The 25,396-nt window shown below is 38.5% G+C and overlaps 1 protein-coding gene across 2 annotated transcripts in view; it reads left to right on the plus strand.

Annotated features, from left to right (window-relative positions):
* The window catches only part of LOC136883437 (fatty acid synthase), an 844,467-nt gene that overhangs the window by 570,161 nt on the left and 248,910 nt on the right, over positions 1 to 25,396 (plus strand). For both annotated transcript variants that reach the window (XM_068229660.1, XM_068229661.1), the window contains one exon: positions 8,555 to 8,675. In XM_068229660.1, the coding sequence (XP_068085761.1) occupies positions 8,555 to 8,675 (121 nt within the window). The remainder of the gene's footprint in view (positions 1 to 8,554; positions 8,676 to 25,396) is intronic.

Here is a 25,396-nt window from a genome sequence, read left to right on the forward strand (position 1 = left end):
CACAGAGTCTTAAAGGAAGATGACACCAACCCTGTGAACAAATAATATGTACATGGTAAAAAAAACACACACATGGAACGAATGTAATTAGTCCAAGAAATATAGGTAACAGCGAAGCACGAAGTTATAATGCAAAACCTCAAACACTTCATTAAAATATGCCATAACCTTAAAAGGCCAAAACATTCAAGGAACGCCAACTTCGTGATCAAAGAACACTCTCGTAGTCAAAGAATATGGGTTAAATCACAACAAGTGAACGGAGCGGAACAAAGAATTTGCGGAGCGGAGCCTGTCGACACTTAAGATTCACATGGAGTAACTGTTATCCTGGCTTTAAATTCAATTCCAATGATGACACAAACATCACACTGTTAAAAGCACCAATCATATCAAAGAATGAGTTGTCAACTATCGTCGACTTGCCTTCGACCTATCAGATGTAAGGCTTTTCAGGCATTTGCTCTATTAACCAGCGTTTCGCCTTAGGTCTGACACTAGACTTGTCAGAGTGGGATGTGTCAGACCCTACCCACTGACGCTGGGGTGTATGCAGGTGAGCTTATCAGAAGCCTTATATGAGGCACAGTCTGATAACTGCATATGGGAGATATATCTCCACAATGGAATTATTGCCCGCCTAGCAATTACGAAAGGAAAAATTTTAAATTCCCATGGGGGTATTCCAGTTATCAGACTGTGCCTCATATAAGGCTTCTGATAAGCTCACCTGCATACACCCAGCGTCAGTGGGTAGGGTCTGACACATCCCACTCTGACGAGTCTAGTGTCAGACCTAAGATGAAACGCTGGTTAATAGAGCAAATGCCTAAAAAGCCTTACATCTGATATGTTTTTGACATGCTCTATTTGTGAAAAATATCTAATTCCCTCCATGGGAATTTAGAATTTTCCTTGCCTTCGACCTACGCAAACAATCGATTGTACGGAAATTTACTCATTCCCTATGGGAATCAACATCTGTATCATCTGATGGCCAAGCAGGCATCAATTTTTGGTAGTGGGACAAACTCTTTCATAGTGCATTGGCACTGCCGGTGGCTACAATTAGCCTACGCAGTGGCCTCCACGGTATGCACTAGCCATTTTATTATTTATAAATTTCATTTTCTGTATTGATAGATTCAATGTATAGACAAGAAATGTGTTTTTCCACCAATCAGTACTTAATTTATTGTAAATAGATTACACTAGTACCGGTTTCGGCCCTTAACGCCCATCATCAGCTAGTACATGATTAGTTTCCAGCCATTAGACAAAATCACAAGTTGTTATTATGTTAGACATCTGGATGTCTAATGGGGGATGGAAATGCAATATACAGTAGCATGAAGTTAAAATATCTGAGGTCAAAGGTAAAAGGTTACAGTAAGTTAGAACATGAGTATACAGAACACTGTGATGTACTCCAGTAAATTTTTAATATAATAAACTGCAGGTCTTGAGTTTGAATTTAGAAGCTGTTGGTGGCGACACCTCTCTCGTCTATGTTCGTTATGTGGTTGTAGTCTGTAAAGATAAGCTAATATAAGTATAGTGTGTGTATGAAGGAATGCCTGGTGTATATATGGAAAGAGTACTTACTATTGTTATTGTGGAGGTCTTGTACCAATATGTCTGAAGGCTTGATGTGTTCTACTACGAGTGCGTCTGGGGCTCATATTAGCTGTGGAGGGGGATGTAGGGGGAAGGGAAGAAGGAGTGGCTATTGGGGAAGTAGGGGCAGGTTTGGGCTTGTGATTTGTTGGTTTGTTAGGGCGTGTGTTTACTATTTGAGGTAATCGTTCTTTAATGCCAGAATGGCTTTATCTAAAATGATGCTGGTTTTCTCTGTAATATGGTTAATGTTATGATTGGGATTAGCGTATTGGTCCAAAGAAATATAGAAATCTTCGGTTATGTTGAGCAGGGGTCCCTTAGAGTTTATGTTTAGTATCATCATATCGTTACATCCCCCTCCACAGCTAATATGATCCCCAGACGCACTCGTAGTAGAACACAGCAAGCCTTCAGACATATTGGTACAAGACCTCCACAACAACAATAGTAAGTACTCTTTCCATACACACACTATACTTATATTAGCTTATCTTTACAGACTACAACCACATAACGAACATAGACGAGAGAGGTGTCGCCACCAACAGCTTCTAAATTCAAACTCAAGACCTGCTTTTTATTATATTAAAAATTTACTGGAGTACATCACAGTTGGATTATATAATACAAACATTTTTTCATGACAAAAGTCCATACCAGTATGACACATATCAGCCTCAGAACATTCTCAAAGATTACCTCATACAGCTAAACCAACATGACATAGGAGCAAAGGAACTACACAGAAGATAGAAGAATGGAATAATAAGCAATATGAACTTAAATTTTAATAAGTGTCTAACCTATACATACCAAATTTTAATGTGTTAAAGTTTTTAAGTGTTTTATATTGTGGCCCAAATGTTATAATGTGTTCTGTATACTCATATTCTAACTTATTGTAACCTTTTACCTTTGACCACAGATATTTTAACTTCATGCTACTGTATATTGCATTTCCATCCCCCATTAGATATCCAGATGTCTAACATAGTAACAACTTGTGATTTTTGTCTAATGGCTGAAATAGTCCTGAAATAGTATTTGGTGACAACGGACTTAACATCGGCAGTCTAGATAAGTACGTAAGTTTTCATTACATTAATACTTGTATATATTTTATTTTTGTCATTACTGTTTCATGTTATCACTAAACTCTCTATCATTGACAAGTTTACACTACGTAAACAATACTGTACATATATGATTGTTTTTAAAGTGATTTGATAGAATCTGAGGATGTTCTTGTAGAACAAAACATGTCATTCTTTGTATGTTAGTGTGTTTTTTACAGGTATGTTTATAGTGTTATAATTTACATTGTATTTGCTGTGTGTTTGACAGACTGAAAAGCCTTTGTTACATTTAACTAAGTCAACACTGGAAAACATGGCTTCATTCTTAACAAATGAATGGCTGGAAACTAATCATGTACTAGCTGATGATGGCCGTTAAGGGCCGAAACTAGTACTAGTGTAATCTATTTACAATGAATTAAGTATTGATTGGTGGAAAAACCCATTTCTTATACATGCACTAGCCATGCGTCTTGGTAGGTGTGCTAGGTACCAACTGATGAGCCCAGCCAGGCACACGGGGGCGAAACGCTGGCAACCAAGAATGAGTTAGCTGGAAAATTGATAATGTCCAATAACGGACCATTTATATAGTGGGGTGATTATCAAATGTTAACGTTTCAAATTTTAATTCGCAAATCGTAAAATGACACCACCCATCTGTAAAACCATAAAATACTGCAATTTTCGTAAATTTTATGGATGAACCGTAAAATTTGGCAGGTATGCACTATGCTCGAGCACAGAGATATATAGGTTCCCAGACATGGCAGATGCCACTCATCCTCATCAGAGGGTATGCCTTATAAGGACTGCACCAGGCTAGCAATAGTCACATCACATTATTATTACCGTATTTCTCCACATCCTAGCTGATTCTTTCCCAGAATCACATGTGAAAAATGAAGGGTCATCTTGCATTTGTGACCTAACAGTAATGAACACCCCAGGCAGCTACCATGGTAACCACGCTGCTTCTTTTCGCCTCCCACGCGCCCGCACAGAACTCGTTGACAATCAACGTCTGCCTCTTTATTATACATCGCTAGCCGTGGCAACCGGTTGTACAGTGCTTCTGTGTGTACATCACTGGATCTTAGGAAATAGCGAAGAGAGAATGATATTCTATTAGCCTCTAAAAAACATTTCTCAAATCCGCAGAATGGAGCCTTTGAATTCTTAGAAAGGGCAGGGTTACTCAGTGGCAGAGTTATAATGCGTCTACTGTACCTGAAGCTTAGTAAAATGAAGTTTTATAGACAGTAAGAATATTTTCGTGATGGATTGTCGTATCGTAAAGATACAAGGAACAGGTATTGCCGGAAAATTTTCAACCAGTTCCTATCGATATTATGATGCAAATTTTAAGTTAATGGTTATTAAACATGCAGAAATGAACAATAATTGTGTAGCCACAAGAAAATACAGCATTGGCCTAACTAAAGCCAATATTTGGCATTAGCATAAAGACAAAGATAGCCTAAAAAAAAAAAAAGGCATTTTGTACAAATATTGCATTCAGTGGCCTGCAACAAGGACGCTTTAAAGAAGTCGAAGATGAAATTGTGAGGTATGTGCACAAAAAAACGACAGGGCAGAATGGCCATACTACCGCGCAATAAACTCGTTCGTTGACCTTCAATGTCCGTGTCATTATTAGGCCTATACATCGCTGGCTGCTGAAGTTGGCCGAGCCCATCAAACAAGACGTGCATGTAGCAGCAGCCAGTTGTACCTGACGCTGAGTATAAGTAACAGTTTTGTAGACAGCAGGAACATTTTCCTGGTGGATCGTCGTATTGTAGAGATATATTATAGACTAGCAAGATACCCGTGCTTCGCTACGGTATTATACTGAAATTTATAATTGAATGCTTATTTTTTTAGATATATAATCCGCCGAAATTCCCGATCTGACTCGTTTTCTATTAGATTACGGCACGTTTCCTCCCATTTTTCAATCTTCCTTTCAAGCAATCGATTTCGTACTTCCTGGTCTAGGCTCAGGTATTCCTCCCGGTCAGTTGGGTCCGTAAATCTTTGCCATCTTTTCCTATAATCATTTTAATATGTACCGCCACCCCCGCCCCCCCCCCCCAAAAAAAAATTAAAAGAAGGCTTGTTTCTTTATGTTTAAAGGAGATTCCAAACACCAATGTTCACATCTATTGCCTTCAGTTTCGAGATATAAGTATCCCCATAAACATAATTTACTTTTTTAACTTCATTTCACACTACTCTTCCCCCCCCCCCCCCCAAGTGAATTTTCCCGCAAAAAATACTTGTTTCTTTAATAGTAAAAGATCTTCTAAATACCAATTATCACGACTCTAACTTCTTCAGTTTTTGATTTATGTGTCCCCATGAAAGGAATTCAACTCCTTTACACTCCCACCCTCCAAGATGGTTTCCCCACCAAAACGCGTTTTTCTTTGTTTTTAAAGGAGATCTAAATACAAATTTTCACGTCTGTAACAACTTTAGTTTTTATTAGATGTATGCATTCTCATACAATTAAGTCAATTAAATTTTCAATTCTTTCCCCCCCCCCCTCCCACTTCATTGGATTTTCCGAGAATACGTGTTTCTTTACTTTTAAAGCAGATTGCAAATATCAAATTTCATGTCTGTAACATCTTCATTTTTGAGATATCAGTAGCCTAATTAAAAGAATTCAACACCATTTTCAGTCACTTTTACCCACCCCTCACCTCCCAGGTGGTATTTCCGAAAACTAAAAATACACAATTCGTTATGTTTAATAGAGGTAAAAAATACCATTTTTCACTTCTGTAACATGTTAAGTTTTTTTAGATATACTGTAAAAATTCTCATTTTAAAATTTCACCCCTTTTGAGTTCTCCTTAAGTGGAGTTTCCAAAAACAAATCACCTATGTTTCTTTACATTTACAGGAGATTCCAAACACCCACTTTTTATGTCTGTAACATTTTACGTTTCTAAGATATTCTGTAGATATAGCCTTTCAAAAAATTCACCCCAATTTGTCACTCCTGTTTAACCGCCATTAATTGGATTTTCCAAAAACTAAAAAATACGTGTTTCTTTATTTTTAAAGGAGGTCCCATATACAAATTTTCAGTTCTGTAATATCTTCAGGTTCTGAAATATAAGTATCCTCATTAAAGGCATTCAACCCATTTTTCACCCTTTTACACCCCTCCTATTGGGATTTACAGGAAACAAAAAGAATACGTGTTCCTTTATTTTTAGAGGAGATTCTAACTACCAATTTTTACATCTGTAAATTTTAAAGTTTTAAGATGTAGATACACTCATTTTAAAAAATTCACCCCCCCCCCTTTTCAACCCCCAATATTTGAATTTTCCAAAAACGAAAAAATACGTGTTTCTTTACTTTTAAAGTAGATCCCAAATACCAATTTTCAGGTCTGTAATATGTTCAGGTTCTGAAATATAAGTAGCCTCATTAAAGGCATTCAACCCATTATTCACCCTTTTACACCCTTCCTATTGGGATTTTCCGAAAACAAAAGAATACGTGTTTCTTTATTTTTAAAGGAGATTCTAAATACCAATTTTTATATCCATACACTAAAAGTTTTGAGATATAGATACACTCATTTTAAAAAATCACCCCCTTTTCACCCCCCATTAATTGGATTTTCCGAAAACAAAAAAATGCGTGTTTCTTTATTTTTAATGAAGATTCTAAATACCAATTTTTACTTCTGCAAACTTTAAAAGATTGGAGATATATATTCACTCATTTTTAAAATTCACCCCCTTTTCACCCTCCCATTAATTAGATTTTCCAAAAACAAAAAAATACGTGTTTCTTTATTTTTAAAAGAGATCAAAAGTACCAATTTTCAGGTCTGTAATATCTTCAGTTTCTGAGATATAAGCACCGGTATCCTGATTAGGCATTCAACCCCTTTTTCACCCCTCCTATTGGGATTGTCTGAAAACAAAAAAATACGTGTTTCCTTATTTTTAAAGAAGATTTTAAATACCAATTTTCACATCTCTAAACTTTTAAAATTTTGAGATATAAACACACTCATTTTAAAATTTAACCCCCATTTTCACCCCCTTAGCGACGGAATATCCAAAAATCCTCTCTTAGCGAGCACCTACATCTTAATATGAATATATCCTCAAAATTTCATTTCTTTATGTCCAGTAGTTTTGGCTCGGCGATGATGAATCAGTCAGTCAGTCAGGACAAGCTACTTTATATATATAGATAAGAAAGGTTCCAACTTATCAGTACAAGTTTTATTTATATAAGAACCTACTTACAGTACCAGTTTCAACTTTTTATACAGTCATCCTCAGCTGTTCATTAGTACCTTCACATAAGTCAAAGTTGGTTAATATGCCTTGCCTAGTAGAAAAGTCATAATAATGGAATGTGTCCAACGTTCAAATTGGGCATGTTTCAAAGTAAAAGGTGGCTATATGTACATTCTAAAAATGAGTGTGGGTGTATCTTTTAGGCCTAAAATTCGTGTGGATTAACTTATTTTAAAAGTACAGGTACATAACATTTTAAAATACATAGTACATATTAAATCGCATATTAAAATATACAGTTCATGTTAAAATCCATTATGATGACTAGGAACACTTCATTAAAATGAGTTTAACATCTTGCGCTTGTCAATTTTCTTATTTTTATCCAATATAAATGGAGAATGTCCGTGCTTGTATTCATAGGCGATGCTCTCTTGGGGTTCTGCTATATGTTAGGCTTATCCACTAGTATGATTAATAGATTCTTCAGTTATTGATGACAAGTCTAATGTATAACCAGAGGTAGATATGTGCAGCTGTGATTGAATGTTGCCTTAAAGTATTGAAATACAATCTGCTTTGGTGCATAGGTGTTAATTGCAGAATTGTACAGATGCGTGGAACAGGTATTGCCGGCAAATTTACAATGGGTTATCTTTGATATTAGGATGCGAATTAAAGTTAATGGTTATGAAACCCACAGAAGTAAAGAGTAATTGTGCAGCTGCACAAAAATATGGCTTAAGTAAAGCCAATATTCAGCGTTGGCTTGAAGACAAAGAAAGTCTAAAAATGCATAGTATACAAGAAAGTTATTCATACGATTTTACAAGCTTGATTTAATTTTTTTGAAGGAAGAAGTGGGGTCATCTTGCATTTAGGGTCATTTTGGATTTGGAGTAATACGGTATTATTACAGTAAAAACCCAATGCTTAATATGCGCTTTCTGTTCTGTGTCTGGTTATTCCATTCAGAAGTCATTATAAAGAAACATATTTATTGCATTATCTACCTGCTTAAGGTGCTCTTTTGTGGTGAGAATATTCTTCAAATTTTGTTATTTGTAAACAGATTTTTAAATTATTTTTCAAGTTCTGTCAAAATTGACAGTATTTTATCTTAATATCACCATAACAGAGCTGGACCAGTTCTAATTAGGATTCCTGGAACAACCTTATTCTATTCTTACCTATTGCTCTAATATCTCTATAAAAATTTGCTAGTAACTGTCCATTACTGTGGTTAGTGTATCTTATGGTAGTACAGTACTTCAAGTGATTATGAGTGTGAAATGGAAAGTGCTTACAGTATTGAACTAATTAGAAATCTTGCAAAAGTTCAGAGTAAATACTGTATTAACATGCAGTGCACTTTACATAGTTGTAATACACTAGTGTTGATAAATGTCTAGGATACTCCATCATCTCCTGCTCAATACCTGGTCCTGCTTTCTTTGGGTCCTCATTAAAAATGTCTTGTTTGGGGATTTACTGTGTTATTAAGTCTAATATGTTAGAAGAAATATTGACATTATTAACTAAAAGCCATTTAAGTAATTCCTGACAATCTTATTTCAGTGTGCAACCTAAAACGGAGAATATCGTCCATGTCTACTATGCTGCCTTGAACTTCAAAGATGTTATGCTGAGTACCGGAAGACTGGCAGTTGGTGCTGTTATTAAGGAAAGAATTAAACAAGTAAGTTGCCTTTCATCATACATACATACATACATACATACATACATACATCATTATAGATCATTACACATTTCAGCGTTCAGTTTGCAGTCCTCTGTGAATTTACTAGAGGTAGCCACAGTCCTCTATTTTCAACTAGTGCTGTGGCCTCATTTAGTTCTATACCTCATACCTTTAAATTGTTAGAAACTGAATCTAATCATCGTCTTCTTGGTCTCCCTCTACTTCTCTTACCCTCCATAGCAGAGTCCATTATTCCCCTAGGTAACCTGTCTTCCTCCATTCGCCCCACATGACTCCACCACCAAAGCCAGTTGAGGCGTACAGCTTCATCCATTGAGTTCATTCCTAACTTAGTCTTTATCTCCTCATTCCAAGTACCCTCCTGCCATTGTTCCCAACTGTTTGTACCAGCAATCGTTCTCGCTACTCTCACGTCTCTTACTTCTAACTTATGAATAAGGTATCCTGAGTCCATGCAGCTTTCACTCCCGTAAAGCAAAGTTGGTCTGAAAACAGACCAATGTAAAGATAGTTTCGTCTGGGAGCCGACTTGCTTCTTACAGAATACTGTTGATTGCAACTGCGAGATCACTGCATTAGCTTTACTGCACCTTGATTCAATCACATTTACTATATTACCATCCTGGGAGAACATACATCCTAAATACTTAAAATTATCTACCTGTTCCAGCTTCGTATCACCAATCTGACAGTCAGTTCTGCTGAATTTCTTACCTGCTGACATAAATTTTTCTTCGAAAGGCTAATTTTCATACCATACTCATGGCATCTATTTTCAAGTTTCAAGATATTCAAAGATATTAGACTGCAGGCTTTCGGCACAATCTGCCATTAAGACCAAGTCGTCAGCATAGGCCAGATTGCTCACTACATTTCCACTTAATTGAACACATCCCTGCCACTTTATACCTTTCAGCAGATGATCCATGTAAACTATGAACAACAAAGGTGAAAGATTACAGCCTTGTCTAACACCTTTAAGTACCCTGAACCAAGAACTCATTCTACTATCAATTCTCAATGCAGACCAATTGTCAACATAAATGCCTTTGATTGATTTTAATAATCAACCCTTAATCCCTTAGTCCCCCAGTATGTTGAATATCTTTTTCCTTTGGTACCCTGTAATATGCTTTCTCTAGATCTACAAAACATAAACACAACTGTTTATTCCTCTCGTAGCATTTTTCAATTACCTGGCGCTTACTGAAAATCTGATCCTGACAGCCCCTCTGTGGTCTGAAACCACACTGGTTTTCGTCCAACTTTCTCTTAACCACTGATCGCACCCTCCCTTCCAAGATGCCAGTGAATACTTTGTCTGGTATACTAATCAATGGGATACCTCTGTTGTTGTTGCAATCCTTCCTGTTCCCTTGCTTATAGATAGGTGCATTTACTGCTTTTGTCCAATCTGAAGGTACCTTACCAACACTCCATGCTAATCTTACTACTCTATGAAACCATTTCATCCCTGCCTTCCCACGCCTCCACATGCAACAATTATCATCTTTCGTGATTCTAAAAACAGAAGAGACTTTCTAACATCATGCTTCGCATCCATACATACTGAATTTATGAACATTTTAAGAAGACAGCATGACTTCAGCTCAGTTGGTCTTTGAATGGAAAGCAGAATCTTTAATCAGCCAGCCTATATTGATATCCTGAACCAGTAATTTAAGGATCTCTTTCTTGAACAACTTTTTTAATGTTATATGGCGCACTGGCCTTTTTATGAATCTCTATCCTGGAGCTGTTTTTTAACATAGTACAGCACATCTCTCGAATTCTTATCTTAATATCTTACATGGTATGTACATTTTTAAGACCTTTGTGTCTTTACATTGTTTAATTTCTTCGATACATTTGTGTTCGATTTGCTTTAGGCTGATGATGACCTACTGTTAGGTCGAAACTAGTCCCTGAACATATATGTAATTTAAAACATCGTACAATTTGTATTGAAAAGGTGGACCTGAATAATACATTATTTAAATACTATTGTAATCACAGTTCAATACAGACCTATCATAATGAAATTTATTTCTTTTAATTACAGTAACCCACACCATGAACCAGTTGCCTTTCGTATTAGCATAAACAAGGCCTGACATTTTGTTGACAATTACGCAGAGTTTTTGTGTTACTTTTTAAAAGTTCCTGTTTTATTTTGATGGGTTTATTTGCAAAAATTTGCAGTAATTCTCAACAGTTTTGCTAATGTTTGCTATATTGTATATAATAGTTTGACGTATTGTGAATTCATCGTGTTGATTTCTGCAATTATGGTTCTAACAACAGAGGAGAAAGTGTTTATCGTGGAACATTATTTCTGGTCATTGGGAGTGGGCCATCAGAATGGGCCAAGTTTGCTTCACATTAAAGAACAGAATAAAGAGTGATTTAATAAAGAGTAATCAAATAACAGAACAACATTAGCTGTCACAAGTTACATCATACGGGATCAGTTTTATGTCAATGAAAGGTGACTGTCATCACAAACTAGAACCATAGATAACTTCTCCAAAAGGTGTTACACCCCTTGTGGTGGGGGATGCAGACGAAGGAGTACACCCATGGTATCCCCTGCCTGTCGTAAGAGGCAACTAAAAGGGGCAACCAAGGGATGATGACATTAGGACTGTGAGATAACTTGTAATTAGTTCCATTATGTGAGAAACACCAAGGTCGATGTTACTTGCAACCAGTACCACCTTGCAAGGAAAACATTGGATCTACGTTACATAGGAACAGTACCATTATGTGCAGAACACTAGGGATCTGTGCGTTGCTTGTGATAAATAACATCGTGTACATTTTACCGGTCGGTTCCACTGTGTTCAGAATGGGTCTCCATTACCTGTGAGTAGTATCACTTTATGAGAAACACCATGGGTCTACATTGCCTGCTATTGGCACCACTATGTGGGAAAAACCACTGGTTTGGCTGGCACCTGTGGTAAGTACCACTATGTGATGAAAATCATGGTTGTGTGTTGCCCAAGAGTAATAGCATTATGTGATTAATACCATGGATATACATAGCCTGTGATTAGTTCCACTAAGTGAGGAACACAATGGGAATACCAGCACCCATGATTAGTCCACTGTGATGGGTCTGCGTGGTTTGTGAGTAGTACCCTTATGTGCGAAACACCATAGGTTTATGTTACCTGTGAGTAGCGCTATTGTGTGTGACATACCATGGGTCTTCATTACCTGTGATTATTACCATCATGTGGGAAACACCATGAGTCTATGTTCACCTGTGATTGATACCACTATAAGAGGAACACCCTGATTCTGCTTTACCAGTGATTAGTACCATTATGAGGGGCTGTTGATGATCTGGATTTTGGCCCCCCTTGAATCATCTCAGCACTTAAGGCATTGTGAATTGGATCGTCATCATCATCATTTCTTAAAGCATTGTGAATTGGATCATCATCAACATTTCTTCGCTCCAGCAAGCCGGGTGCGGTTGTGTACGAGCCTCCTCCAGTTTGCCCTATCCATCCACAGATGCTGCTCATATATGTGATGCCATTTCACATCTCTAATTTCAAGGTCCTTCAATATCTGTTTTTCCCAATCATCACAAAGTCGTCCTCTTCGTTTCTTCCCAGGAACATTGTGGTCAAAGTATGTTCGAGGAGTCCTGAGAGGGTCCATTCTTTTCATGTGACCATACCATTGCAATCTCTTCACTTCTAGAGTCTCCAACAAGCTTCTGTCCAATCCAAGTTGTTGCCGGATATCCACATTCCTTATTTTATCCATTTTTGTTTTTTGTAGACAAGAACAGAGAAACTTCATTCCTGTTGCCTGAAGACAACTCTTTGTTGGTCCAGTAAGTGTTGCTGCTTCCAGGCCATACATCAATATAGGCACTAGATATATTTTTTACAAGCTGATCTTGGGAACTAACGGAATTGTTTCATCCCAAAGTAATTGACGTACATTGTGATAGAATTTGGAAGCTTTCTGTATTCTGTTGCTAATCACTTGATGTATGGTATTGTCTGATGACAGAACACTACCTAAATACTGAAAGTTGTCTACAATATCCATCTCCTCATTTCCAATTCTTAGATGAACAGTTGGAGAGTTTCTACTCATCACCAAGCCAACTGTCTTCATTTTGCTGATTTTGAGACCTAAGGTTGTAAAAGCTTCATGCCAGGGATCTAGTGTAGTTTGTACTTCCGCTTCTGTCGTACCCCATACCATTACATCATCAGCAAAAACCAGGGCATTAGTTGTTGGATCCTTTCTTTTAACCGCTTTTAAAACTTCATTCATTATGATTATGAAAAGAAGTGGTGAAAGACAACTTCCTTGCTGGACTCCTCTTCGTTTTGAACCAACCTGATCTTCCATCCTTGACCTAGACACAACACTTGGTTTCATCATATAATCGTTGTACAGAGGAACTTCATTCCTGTTGCCTGAAGACAACACTGTCATCGGGCACTTTCTTATGTCTCAAACATTCCCATATATGCCTGCGTGGTACATGGTCATATGCTTTCTTGATATCCAGGAAAACAGTTATAAGCTTTTTACCTTTCTCCCAGTACTTCTCATAGAGCATTCTGGTGCCAAAAATGAGTGTAGGTTCAACATATTTTATAATCCTGCTCTCAAGGATGGATTCGTAGATTTTGAGGCCATGTGACAGCAGAGTTATACCCCTGTAGTTGGTACATTTCTTTCTGTCACCTTTTTTTCAACAATGGGATGATGACTCCTTGCTTCCAGTCATTGGATATTACATTCTCTTTCCAGATTCTATTTAGTACCCTTTACATCCACTGTTGTCCAACCTCTACTAGTGCTTTGATCATCTCAACACTTAATTCATCTGATCCAGTTGATGTGTTGTTTTTCAGCTGAGATATTGCTGTCTCTATGTACTTCCAACCATGTCAGACAATCCATTGATTGTTTTTTTCTTCATGATCATTTTTTCATCGTCATTCAATTTAGATTCTGTGGCCGTTGGTGAGCAGATATCAGTGAAGCAACAGAAGTCCTTATTATGTATGTAATGTTATGTAAAGTTTATCTTGTCATCATTTTGGATAAACAAAAACATTTAAAGAACTGAAGTGTTTATGTAAAGTAAATTATTGTATGAAGCTTTCTTATTTAAAAATTATTACATATTTATGCATATGAAGAAATGGACTATGAAGAAGATTTATGTTCTGTTACATTTCCTGATTTAAATTGTATTTTTCTGTAAATTATAGAAAGGGATTTGGAATTTTTATACATGACTTGTGAGGCAGGGTGTGCCACGTGTAAGTGGTCCCTTCCTGTCGTTTTGTAATATCCGCGAAGATGCAAATTCTGTAGAAAGCATAATTCTAGAACATCATTGTCATTGGTCTAAAGTACAAGTGTTTTTATTGCCCAGTACATCAGGATTTTTAATAGGTGGATGTGGCAAACTGGAGTGTTGCTATTGGTCATTTGTAATCACTCTATTTCCTGTTTGTGGCTCCTCGCGTGTGCGAGTCACTTTGTCTGTGTCTTTGAATTTGGATCACTACAGCGGGCGGGCGTGTTTAGCGCCCGTCCCGCAATGGGTCGTCAGCCGCCAAAGGTAAGCGCATTTTTGCCTTATGCTATTTAAATGTTTCGGACAATTCTCACTTAATGTAAATTCAGTAATTATGTAGAAGTTCATCTCATGTGCTGGAGTTTCCTCTAGTTTTCCACATTTTCCAAAATAGAGCATTTATATGACTTAGCATTTATGCTAGTCCGCAACGTTGTTTTATGAGGCAGACCTTCTTTTCTAACTCTAATTGTAATTGTAGTAACTGTAACACCTTCTTGAATTGTGTAATAAATTTTGTTTCGTTCGAGATTGCCTCCCTTCATTCTGTAAATTCTGAATCTCTATGTCAAAGTTTGTTCGCGATTGAAGACCTTAGTTGTTTCACTTACGCTTCTTTGTTTTGTATCTCAAGTATCAGTTAATCCGCAGTTCATTTATTTATTCATTTGTAATTGTATGTTCATTTCCTTAATAATTATTTGTCTGTTGGGTTATTATTGTAAGTCTTTTCTCCCCCATAACATAATACCTTCCATGGACCTCATAAGGGCTTCCCGCATGTTCCACTATCCTTTCTTAGTTGTCATTTCTGGCCTGTAAGTGTTCCCTATATTTGATTTACTATTGCGTATCGAAAGATACTCGTCACGCTTCTGTGTTCTGATATGTATACTCCGCCACCGCGTTATTTACAATTTCCTTAGTCATATTATTAAGTATTATATTATTTACTACTGGTATTACTTTATTATTTCTTATATTATTTATTATTATTATGGTAACCGTAAATTGTCTTGTCCGAAATCGGTTACAGATTCTATTCAGTGGATACATTTTGAAGTTTTAATTTTCATTTCATTCACCTCGTACTATTAAGGGCCAATGACCTACTGTTAGGCCCCTTTAAACAACAATCATCATCATCATCATCATCATTGTCTATGATAAACATTGCTGAATCCTGGTTTGAGCGACAGGTCTGTTCAGCACATGTTTAAAACACTGGGTGTATTTTCAAACCACATTCAAGTTGTTCAGCATCTAACAGAAAGGAATGAATGAGCCTAGTTTCAGTATTGCAGCTGAGTGGTGTTCATGCCATTTGAGGACGCAGATTTCTTCTACAACATACGGTTTTCAGATGAGACCTATTCACCTTGATGGCTACATCAACAAACAAACAACTCCTTGTTTAAGGTTTCAGTGGCATGATGTTATTTCACAGAAATCACCACATAGTGCGTGGATTACAATTTGATGTGCCATGTCTGGTCGTGCAATATTGGGCCCTTATTTCATTGAGGATGCTGCACAGAATCCAAAAACAGTGGACCAGTAACGTACTGAGACCTCATTCGTGCGGTATTTGAATAGTTTTTGTTGTGCCATAAACTTACCCCCTCCAACAATAATAAAAAGGCTATCTATTTTTTTTTTTTTTTTTTTTTTTTTTTTTTTTTTTTTTTTTTTTCAAGGTCCGATTGGTCACAGAATTAAAACTAATGACCAATCTGTTGATGCACATATAGCCAGTTCATGTCTTTCTGACCATTTGGTATGACCTGGTGCACACTTTGAATATCCTTGAACTTAATCCCTTAAGCAGGGAACAATGATTCTCTGAATCTCGCCCGGGTGGGGAGCAGTTTTCTGACTCCATGTAAAAACAAATTGGAGCAGTCTGTAGTGGATAATATCTTGTATTTAGGTTCTTAGGATCGTAAAAATGTATTTTATGTTGTACAATGCCATTAAAAATGGACAAGTGGTGAAATGTTAATTTTCTGATATGTGCAAACAAAAGTGGCATATATGTCATTATTCAACCAACATTTTATTCACACTTTGAAGTCAGTTCAAGACAATTAATTAACAATTTGTATTTCTGAATGGTGAAAGAAGCAGGTGGAGATCTCTAAATAATGGTTTACCCCAAGGGTCAGTTTTATCTCCCATTCTATTCAATCTTTACATCCATGACCTGCCTACATTTTGCAGATGATTTAGCTTTAATTACTCAGAGTACGGATTTGGCACACTGTGAGGATGTACTTACAGAGGACCTAGCTACCATGTGCGACTATTTTCACAAATGGAGACTCTAACCAAATCCTAGTAAAACGGAAGTAACAGCATTCCACTTGCATAACATGGAAGCTAATCGGAAGCTACATGTGCTTTTTAATGGAACAGAAGTCTCCCATAACTTCTTCCCAAAATATCTGGGTGTCACACTGGATCGGTCCTTGTCGTTCAAACAGCATTGCTCGAATCTGTCAAAGAAGCTGAGTACAAGAGTAAATCTATTGCATAAACTAGCGGGCAGCAACTGGGGTGCAGATGCAAACACTCTTTGCACTGCTTCACTTTCTCTAGTATACTCGGCTGGTGAGTACTGTGCTCCTGTGTGGGAAAACAGTGTACATTCAAGCAAGATTGACGTACAGCTCAATGAAACCATGAGAGTTGTTACTGGTACAGTGAGGTCCACTCCTACTCAGTGGCTGCCTGTTTTAGCAAACATTGCTCCTCCAGATCTAAGGAGAAAAGCAGCCGAAGTACAGTTGCTCAAGAAGACCTTTGCATACAGGAACTCACTTTTGCCTTACGAGATCCACCTGTGATGAGGTTAAAATCCAGGAATCCACTCTGGACTGATCTACACTCCTATGAAAAATTCAGTTTAACAGCAGAATGGAGACAGCGATGGGAACAATGTCCACCCACTAACGCCTTTCTGATTAAAGACCCAATGAAGAAAGTGCCAGGTTTCGATCTTCCTCGACATGAGTGGTCAAAACTCAACCGTTTCAGAACAGGCCACGGCAGGTGCCGATATATGATGAAAAAGTGGGGATATTGTGAAAGTGCTGCATGTGAGTGTGGTGCTGAGAAGCAGACATTGCTTCATGTTGTTGAGAGCTGTCCACTGTCAGCATTTAAGGACGGTTTACAGACTCTGCATGAATTGACACCAAGTGCAGTGGACTGGTTGTCGAAGCTGGACATTCTAGTTTAATTACCTCTATATTTTAATTTGTATGTTAATTGTATATCTTTACAGATTATGCTTATAAATGCCATACGATAATAATAATAATAATAATAATAATAATAATAATAATAATAATAATAACAACAACAACAACAACAATTTATCATGTCAATAAAGGGTGAAAACATGAAAACACTAAGGTCATCAGCCACAGTGACAAAACTTATTGAAATAGTGCAAATAGAAATAAGGGTTCTAAAAATGACCATGTCTTCATAGGACATTATTGGATATCCCAGTTGTGAACATTTAAAGATTGCCACATTTCCTACTGCGCAATTAGGTGGTCTTGGTGCATAGATTGCAAAACAACTATAGCTATCCTACAGAATATATCATTCAACATATTGTGCACTGTATTGTAATAGAATAAATGCTAACAATGAAAAATAACCAAAACTGATATACTGACAAGGCATTGAAATGAAAATGTTATTTTTTGAAGGTTCCCTCACCGAAACACAGGCTCCTCCAGGTAAATACCCCAGCACTTCATATTCATGTTATGTGATCATTTCACGCTACAGTATTTATGTTTTTTTAAACACTACTTACACCTTACTGCTTAGTTCTGAGTAGTATGTAGATTCTGAAACATAGGACTGGGCACAGTAAAACATCACAGATGTTGCAGCAGTACTGAGTGTCTCATCTCTCTTTCTTTGAAACGTAGACCACGCACCTCTTGCTGGCGTCTTTCCTAGTATTTGTTGGAGGATTTAGGTCTGGAAAATGCCTTCCAGAGAACTGCCCTATTGGGTCAGGTGGTAATGGTCTAACCACCCTGACTGGCATAGGTTCAGTAGGGATTGGTCCACTGAAATTACTACATATTTTCTGCACAATATGCAGTTGAAACTGCAAGTGATTTAATTTTCCCCCTAGCTTATGAAACAAAATTAATTAATTAATTGAGTACAGTGATATTCAGTGGATAGTGAAAAATCTTGTGAGAGTAGCCTACCATTTCATTCATTTCCTCATGATACTCTCGCTTACCAAGTACTGGTCGGTTAAATCAACTCACACACTTCTCCACCATGTCATCATAGTATTTGATGCACACTAACAGATTTTCCTTTGTTTTACCTTTTCTGTCCTGTACTGTTCACATTTCTCTGTCATGAGTGCTGCTCAACATGCACGCATCTCTCTTGCCCCTCCATTTTAGAGCCATGAGTTTGTTCCTGAAAGAAAATACTACCTTTAGTTTCTTCCCCATGATATCCTTAGGAAGTCCTTTCCTGTTAGGACAAACAGTTCCAACAGCGTCAGTGTCCAGATCATTTAATAGGTCAAAGAACTCTGAGCTACAGCAATAATTCTCCAGAGTAATAATATATCCCTTATTCAAATTGTCTTCATCTAAAAATGCAATTTTAGATGACTTAATGAACTGAGATATGTCCTTTCCACAAACCTCATCTAGCAGCTTTGTCTGCCTACCTGTATACCAAAGTATATTCCACACACCCCTTCTGCTTGCCTCACATAGTTTGAAAGACTCCATCCAAAAATGGAATTTCTTCTCTGAAATGAATACTTTCTAACCTAAGCAACCCTCCCACAGCAGTCGACGTACGTCTATAGAAATACGACTGGCTGGAATATATTTTAAAATTTAGATAATAGATTATTGTAAATAGAGACAGCCTCCACGACTCAGGTGGTAGCGTGCTGGCCTCTCTCCACTGGGTTCCATGGTTCAAATCCCGGTCAGCCCATGTGAGATTTGTGCTGGACAAAGTGGAGGTGAGACAGGTTTTTCTCCAGGTACTCTGGTTTTCCCTGTCATATTTCATTCCAGCAACGTCCGACTCGTTGTCTGAATGGTCAGCGTACTGGCCTTCGGTTCAGAGGGTCCCGGGTTCGATTCCCAGCCGGGTCGGGGATTTTAACCTTCATTGGTCAATTCCAATGGCCCGGGGGCTGGGTGTTTGTGCTGTCCCCAACATCCCTGCAACTCACACACCACACACAACACTACCCTCCACCACAATAACACGCAGTTACCTACAAATGGCAGATGCCGCCCACCCTCATTGGTGGGTCTGCCTTACAAGGGCTGCACTCAGCTAGAAATAGCCATACGAAATTATATATTCCAGCAACATACTCCAATATCATTACATCTGTCATTCATTAATCATTGCCCCAGAGGAGTGCGACAGGCTTGGGCACCCCGCACAATTCCTATAGTCGCCACTAGATGAGGGCTTCACTCATTCCATTCCTGACCCGGTCAAATTACTGGAAAACAGGCAGTGGATTTTCATTATTGAAAACTGGTTTCACTTTGTAAATTATTTGATGTACTTTCCTTATTACATGTCTTATTATCAGAAAAATATAGAAACTTCAGAAGGAGAAAGAACCTTTCTTCCAACATAATTTTAAAATTTTAAAATTTTAAAAAATTTATGTAGCCAACAAACAGTTCCTGGAAAAATAATTGCTTAGGTTATTTAGGTTTATGAATTTTTCCCTTTAAGAGCAGAATTGCTAAGAAGAGCTGTATTTTATATTTGGTCAGAGGTACCCGTTCATTTTCTCTACTTTTCATTTTTCCAGCTTGTGTCTTTGAGTTGATTTTCTGTTGAGTATTCAAGTTGGCTTGCTCACCTCCTAGATCACGCAGCTCATCATCAGTAAAATATCCATAAATTTCTTCAGGCTGTGTAATGTTTTGCAGTTCACCTTTAATTCCAGATTCCTACTTTGCTTCATATCCGTTTCTTGTACATCCTCGAACATCCCACTCATTGCATAAGAAACTTTCGTTGCTGCTTCCACTACTCTTGGCACTTTGGTCGCTCGCACTTGAGTCACTTGAAAAGCAATTGACCTACGCTACTTCAGCACGTGTTGGAACCAGGTCAGGTGGTAATGGTCTACCACTCTGGCTGCCATAGCTTCAACGGGTGTTGATCCATTAGTATTACTGAATATTTTCTGCACAATATGCAGTCGAAATTGAAAGTGATTGAATTTTCCACCCTGCTTACAATACAAAATTAATGACTGAGTGCCAGGCAAATGCTGTGGCTGTACCTTAATTAAGGCCACGACCACTTCGTTAGCGCTCCTAGTCCTTTCCTATCCCATTGTTGCCATAAGACCTATCTGTGTCGGAGCAACATAAAGCAGATTGTAAAAATGTAATGAACTGAATGAGTTGTTTGTGTGCTGTGGTGCAAGATGGATACATCAAGGAAAAGGTTCTCTTGTGTCTTTAAATGCACCAATTCACTGTCACTAGTTGAAGTTCCTTCACTAAAGGACTGCTTAGGATTAGACAGACATAACTACATTTTTAACTTTTTGTAGATACTGGTACGGAGATATCCGTGGTAGTTAGAGGTGAAAAAAGGTGCGGGCTGGAATAGGCTCAACTACAGAATTAAAGTTAATTTAAAACTTTAACAAGGTTATATTTTCTTTTCAAAATCAACAAATAACAGATAACAACATTTAACAATTTCCACCAGGTGAAATAACAACGAAAGGCAGGTACAAAATAATTTTACCCGTTCAGCGGTTTTTCACAAGGTTTTGGGGGTTATTACAAGATCTGGGCTTCGAGCCCCAAGTATAATTTCTGAGCTCTCAGCTCACAACAACAAAATACCAAAGGGCAGAACACCCTTAATTACATGGAGCATTAGCTCCCAACTTTACATCTCAAGCCTCTCTCTAAGGAACTTTTACCACAACCCTATAAAGAGCTGTCCCGCTCTCAGTCTTTCAAGCCTATAAAGGCAATAATGAACTTTTACACAAACTGCCATCAAGGCATAATAAAGAAACAGGGGTATCTCGTACCCAATCTACTGGGCCTTAGTGTGCAAAAACTAGGTTAATTTAAATGGCCCAAAACAAAAGGATGGAGGCGTGAATTTGCACTCCTAAATCTACACTTTAAAACCTAAGTGGCTCTAGGCCGATAATACAGGGGCTAATCTCAATCTATGGAGGTAACCCGTATGAGAAAACATTAATACATTAAGGAAGAGAAGAAACGGTTACGAAACATAGTCACCTCAATTTCAAAATGAAGGGGAGCTCGAGAGGGTAAAGCACTCTCTATCCCCGATTTACAGTAAAAGAGTTTTGTAGTTTTTACCTAGACTGAAAAGGAATTTACTTTTTAAAGTGGTAGGTTACATATTAAAGGTTTCGAACCCTCCCCGAGAGTTAAACTGCTGAGCTAGCACGAAATAAAGATGTTAAAAGGCCATTACCTTGTTGAAGATAGGCTGTCTGAAGAACGATGCGCTTCCCGCCCCCTGCTACATATTCACACACTGAGTTAGATGTTATACTAGTGGCTCCGAGACAAGAAAATCAGCAGTTTTTATACCCTCGTGGAAAATTCGAGACCTTTCAAGAATGAGTAGACACACCCCCTCAACTTTATTGGATAGCTTAGAGCTACATATCCATATCGAAGAAGACATACATGATTGGCTGAGAATTAATTAAAGAAATTAGTGATTGGTTAAATTCAAAACAGGCGGAAAGAAAGGATTAATGTTGCCAACCCACAACCCACAGAACAAAATTTAGTAAAAAAAAACTTAGGAATATAAAATTTCTTCAGGAGAGTACACTCCATTACACCAGAGTGTATTACCATAGTTTTTTGTAGAGACATCTGTTAGAGAATGTCCACACTTCTTGATCCATGAAAAACAAAAGTAAATCAAAAACACTCAGTGACATCTTCTGATAAACCGTAGAATTAGTTCAGTTGTAAAGTTCAGAGCTTCTCCTGTAGAGGAGTTTCAATTGGCGCAAGATTTGAACTTGCGTCATGGAGGTGTACCACCGTGTACAGTCCTCACCCCCCAAAAGTCCATCCAAGGGGTGACACAGAAGAAAACAAAAAAATTTTTCCAAGGCAAAGTCCAAATTTGTTGTTGATTAGTTGAAGAATAATTTAGCAGAGAAAAAACAATTTTTCAGTAGTCGGAGGTTTCTTAATTGGTTTGATATAGATTGGTGCGACTTAGATTAAGTCCAGTTTTAGAATTGCATAACAAAACATTAATTCATGGTAGTAAACTTTTTCTAAGTCCACCAAAAGTTGATTGAAGCAAAATTTATTAATAGCCGAATAGAGTGTCCATGTAGCAGAAGAAGTACATTAGTTGCCGATTACTTTCGACGGCAAGGCCTGCTGCCGCTGCCTGTGTCCAGAGGAGGCCGCTCGGACCCCTCAAGTACCTTGAGATACCTCTCTCCCGCTACTATGAGAGGGGTAGTCGTGGTGAAGCACACCGCAGACGCGACGATTGTTTACAGTCCTCAAGCAGTTTGCGGGTGGTGCGCCGCACATCATCCTTGGCCAGAAGGAGGACTCCGGCTCGCCGTACACTGGTTGACCTCACTGGAGTGGAGTGGGCCCATACCCCACCTCAGTGGCGGTACGGCGTCGCACGGCTGCGGGGGCACTGAAACAGTAAGATCTCGGCGGCAGAATTTGTGTTGGACCATAATGGTTTTAGGGTACAGTCATTGTGGTGAGGTTGAGGGGCCAGCGGCGTGGAAGCTTTTATTTTATTTGTATAGTTATTGCCACTGGTGTGGTTTAGCAGGAGACAGGAGCTTGGTAATGGCCATACGGAGAGGACAGCAGGGTACCCTCGGAGAGGGTTTTACAACATTTATACAGAGCAGATTAAAAAAAAAACTCAACTGTAAAAACAAGGGGCAGAAGGCCCAAGATTTAGAGAAAAATATAACCTTTGGGGTTCTTACAAAATGTTAAAGATCCAATGAGCAAGTAATTTACACAGGTTTCACCTGAGACAGGTGAACCCTAAAGATTCTCTCGGTGGCTGGATTGCTCACTAACAAAGTGACCGGCGTAAGAAAATCCAAGACGGTGCACGGCCCATGAAATCTGGGGGCAAGCTTGCCCGCGGGAACAAAATTCTTGACCATAACTTGGTGTCCTACCTTTAAATTGGTGGGCCTCTGTCCACGATCATATCTTTCCCTAACCTTTTCATGAGAAATTTTAAGATTGGCCTTAGCCTTCTTCCAAAGATCTTTAATATTATGTGGATCTATTGTCTCAGGTAGAATATCATTAAGAGACCAAAGGTTAGAGAGCGGCATGTTGGGAACAAACTTAAACTTCAAAGAAGTTGGAGTAAATTTATGGGATTCATGAACCGCCGAATTCAAAGCAAAAGCTAACCAATGCAGGGATGTATCCCATCTGGAGTGATCGTCGTGATGATAGGCAATAAGAGCCGACCTCAGATTACGATTGACCCGTTCAGCAAGAGATGGTTGAGGATAGTAAGCAGAAGTAGTCACATGAGAGATGGATAGATCAAAACAGAATTTACGAAAGAGATTGGATGTGAAAGCTTTAGCATTATCAGAAACAATATATTGACATGTACCAAAAAAAGCGAAGATGGAATTTAAACAAGAAATAGTGGACTGAGCTTAGTCGGAAATAACCATGAAAATCTTGTAACCATCTACACACACCAAAATGAATTTGTTTGCATTCCCCTTTGACTGGGGGAAGGGTCCTACGTAGTCGATATAAAGACGTTTCATGGGGCGCGACGCCTGATGAGAAGACAAGAGCCCTTGCTTAGTGGACATGGTGGGTTTACTAAGCCAACAAGTTTTACAAGCTTTTACCAATTCACGGATTTCTCCGTCCATACCCTTCCAAATGAACCTCTCTCTGATCTTTTCTCGAGTTTTAAAGATGCCTAGATGCCCCCCTAATGGGGTCTCATGATAGTACTTGAAGATCATTGGTACAAGCATAGCTGGAACTACAACTTTCATCTTTTGATCATGCCTCGATGGGCAACATAAAACACCATTCCTCAATACATAAGGGACTACATGTTCCCCAGAAGAAAGGGTTTCCATGATAGGGGCCAGCGTTGGATCTTCATGTTGGTACTTTTCAAGATCCCTAAACAACATGGGAGCATCCGTAAGAATGGCATTAACCTCAGGTAGTATGGACTCAGGAGGTGAAGAACTATCAACTTGTTCAGGGGTCTCTACGTCATTGGTAAACATACGGCTTAGTCCATCAGTCACAACATTTTCAGTTCCTCTTATATGCCTAACATCAAATTGGAAGGCAGAAATTCTGATGGCCCAGCGGGCTATGCGACCTATGCGACCTGTACAACGCGGCCTACCTAAGACCCAACTTAAGGCTTGGTTATCCGTCTCCAAGTCGAACTTGACATGTTCCAGATAGAGACGGAACTTTTCTAGAGCAAACAAGACAGCCAAACCCTCAAGTTCATAGATGGAATACTTGGCTTCTTGAGCCGAAAGGCTCCTAGATGCATAGGCGATGGGTCGCCTCCCTAGTTCGGTCTCTTGAAGAAGGACCACAGCCACTGCCGACACGACGCGTCGGTTTGGACGATGAATTTCTTAGAGAAATTCGGTATAGCCAGAACAGGGGCATTACAAAGAGCTAATTTCAGGTCTTCAAAAGCGGCTTGTTGAGAAGGCCCCCACTCAAATCTGACGCCTTTCCTACGAAGAAGGTTCAAGGGCACCGCTCTATTGGCGAAATTTGGAATAAATTTCCTGAAGAAGTTCACCATGCCAATGAACCTGGCAATACCTTTGATGTCCTTGGGAGGTTTGAAATCACGGATGGCCTGTGTTCTAGAATGATCGACTGCGACACCATCGGGCGACACAATATGCCCTAGGAATGACATGGAAGGTTTAGCGAAGGCAACCTCGGACAACTTCACCGTTAACCCCGCCTTACGAAGGCGACTCAGGACCTCTTTCAGATGATCTAGATGTTCTTCAAAGGTCTCAGAAAATACGACAACATCATCAAGATAATGGTATAAATACTCAAATTTGATGTCGGAGAAGACCCTATCTAGCAGTCTCATTAGCACAGCTGCTTCCGTGGGGAGCCCGAAAGGCACACGGTTGTATTCGTACAAGTTCCAATCTGTGGCAAAAGCTGTCAGGTGCTTAGATTCCTCTGCTAGCGGTATCTGATTATAAGCCTGATTAAGGTCTAAGATGGTGAAAAATTTAGCCTTT

Source organism: Anabrus simplex, chromosome 11 (genome assembly GCF_040414725.1).
Source record: "Anabrus simplex isolate iqAnaSimp1 chromosome 11, ASM4041472v1, whole genome shotgun sequence".
Lineage (NCBI taxonomy): Eukaryota > Metazoa > Arthropoda > Insecta > Orthoptera > Tettigoniidae > Anabrus > Anabrus simplex.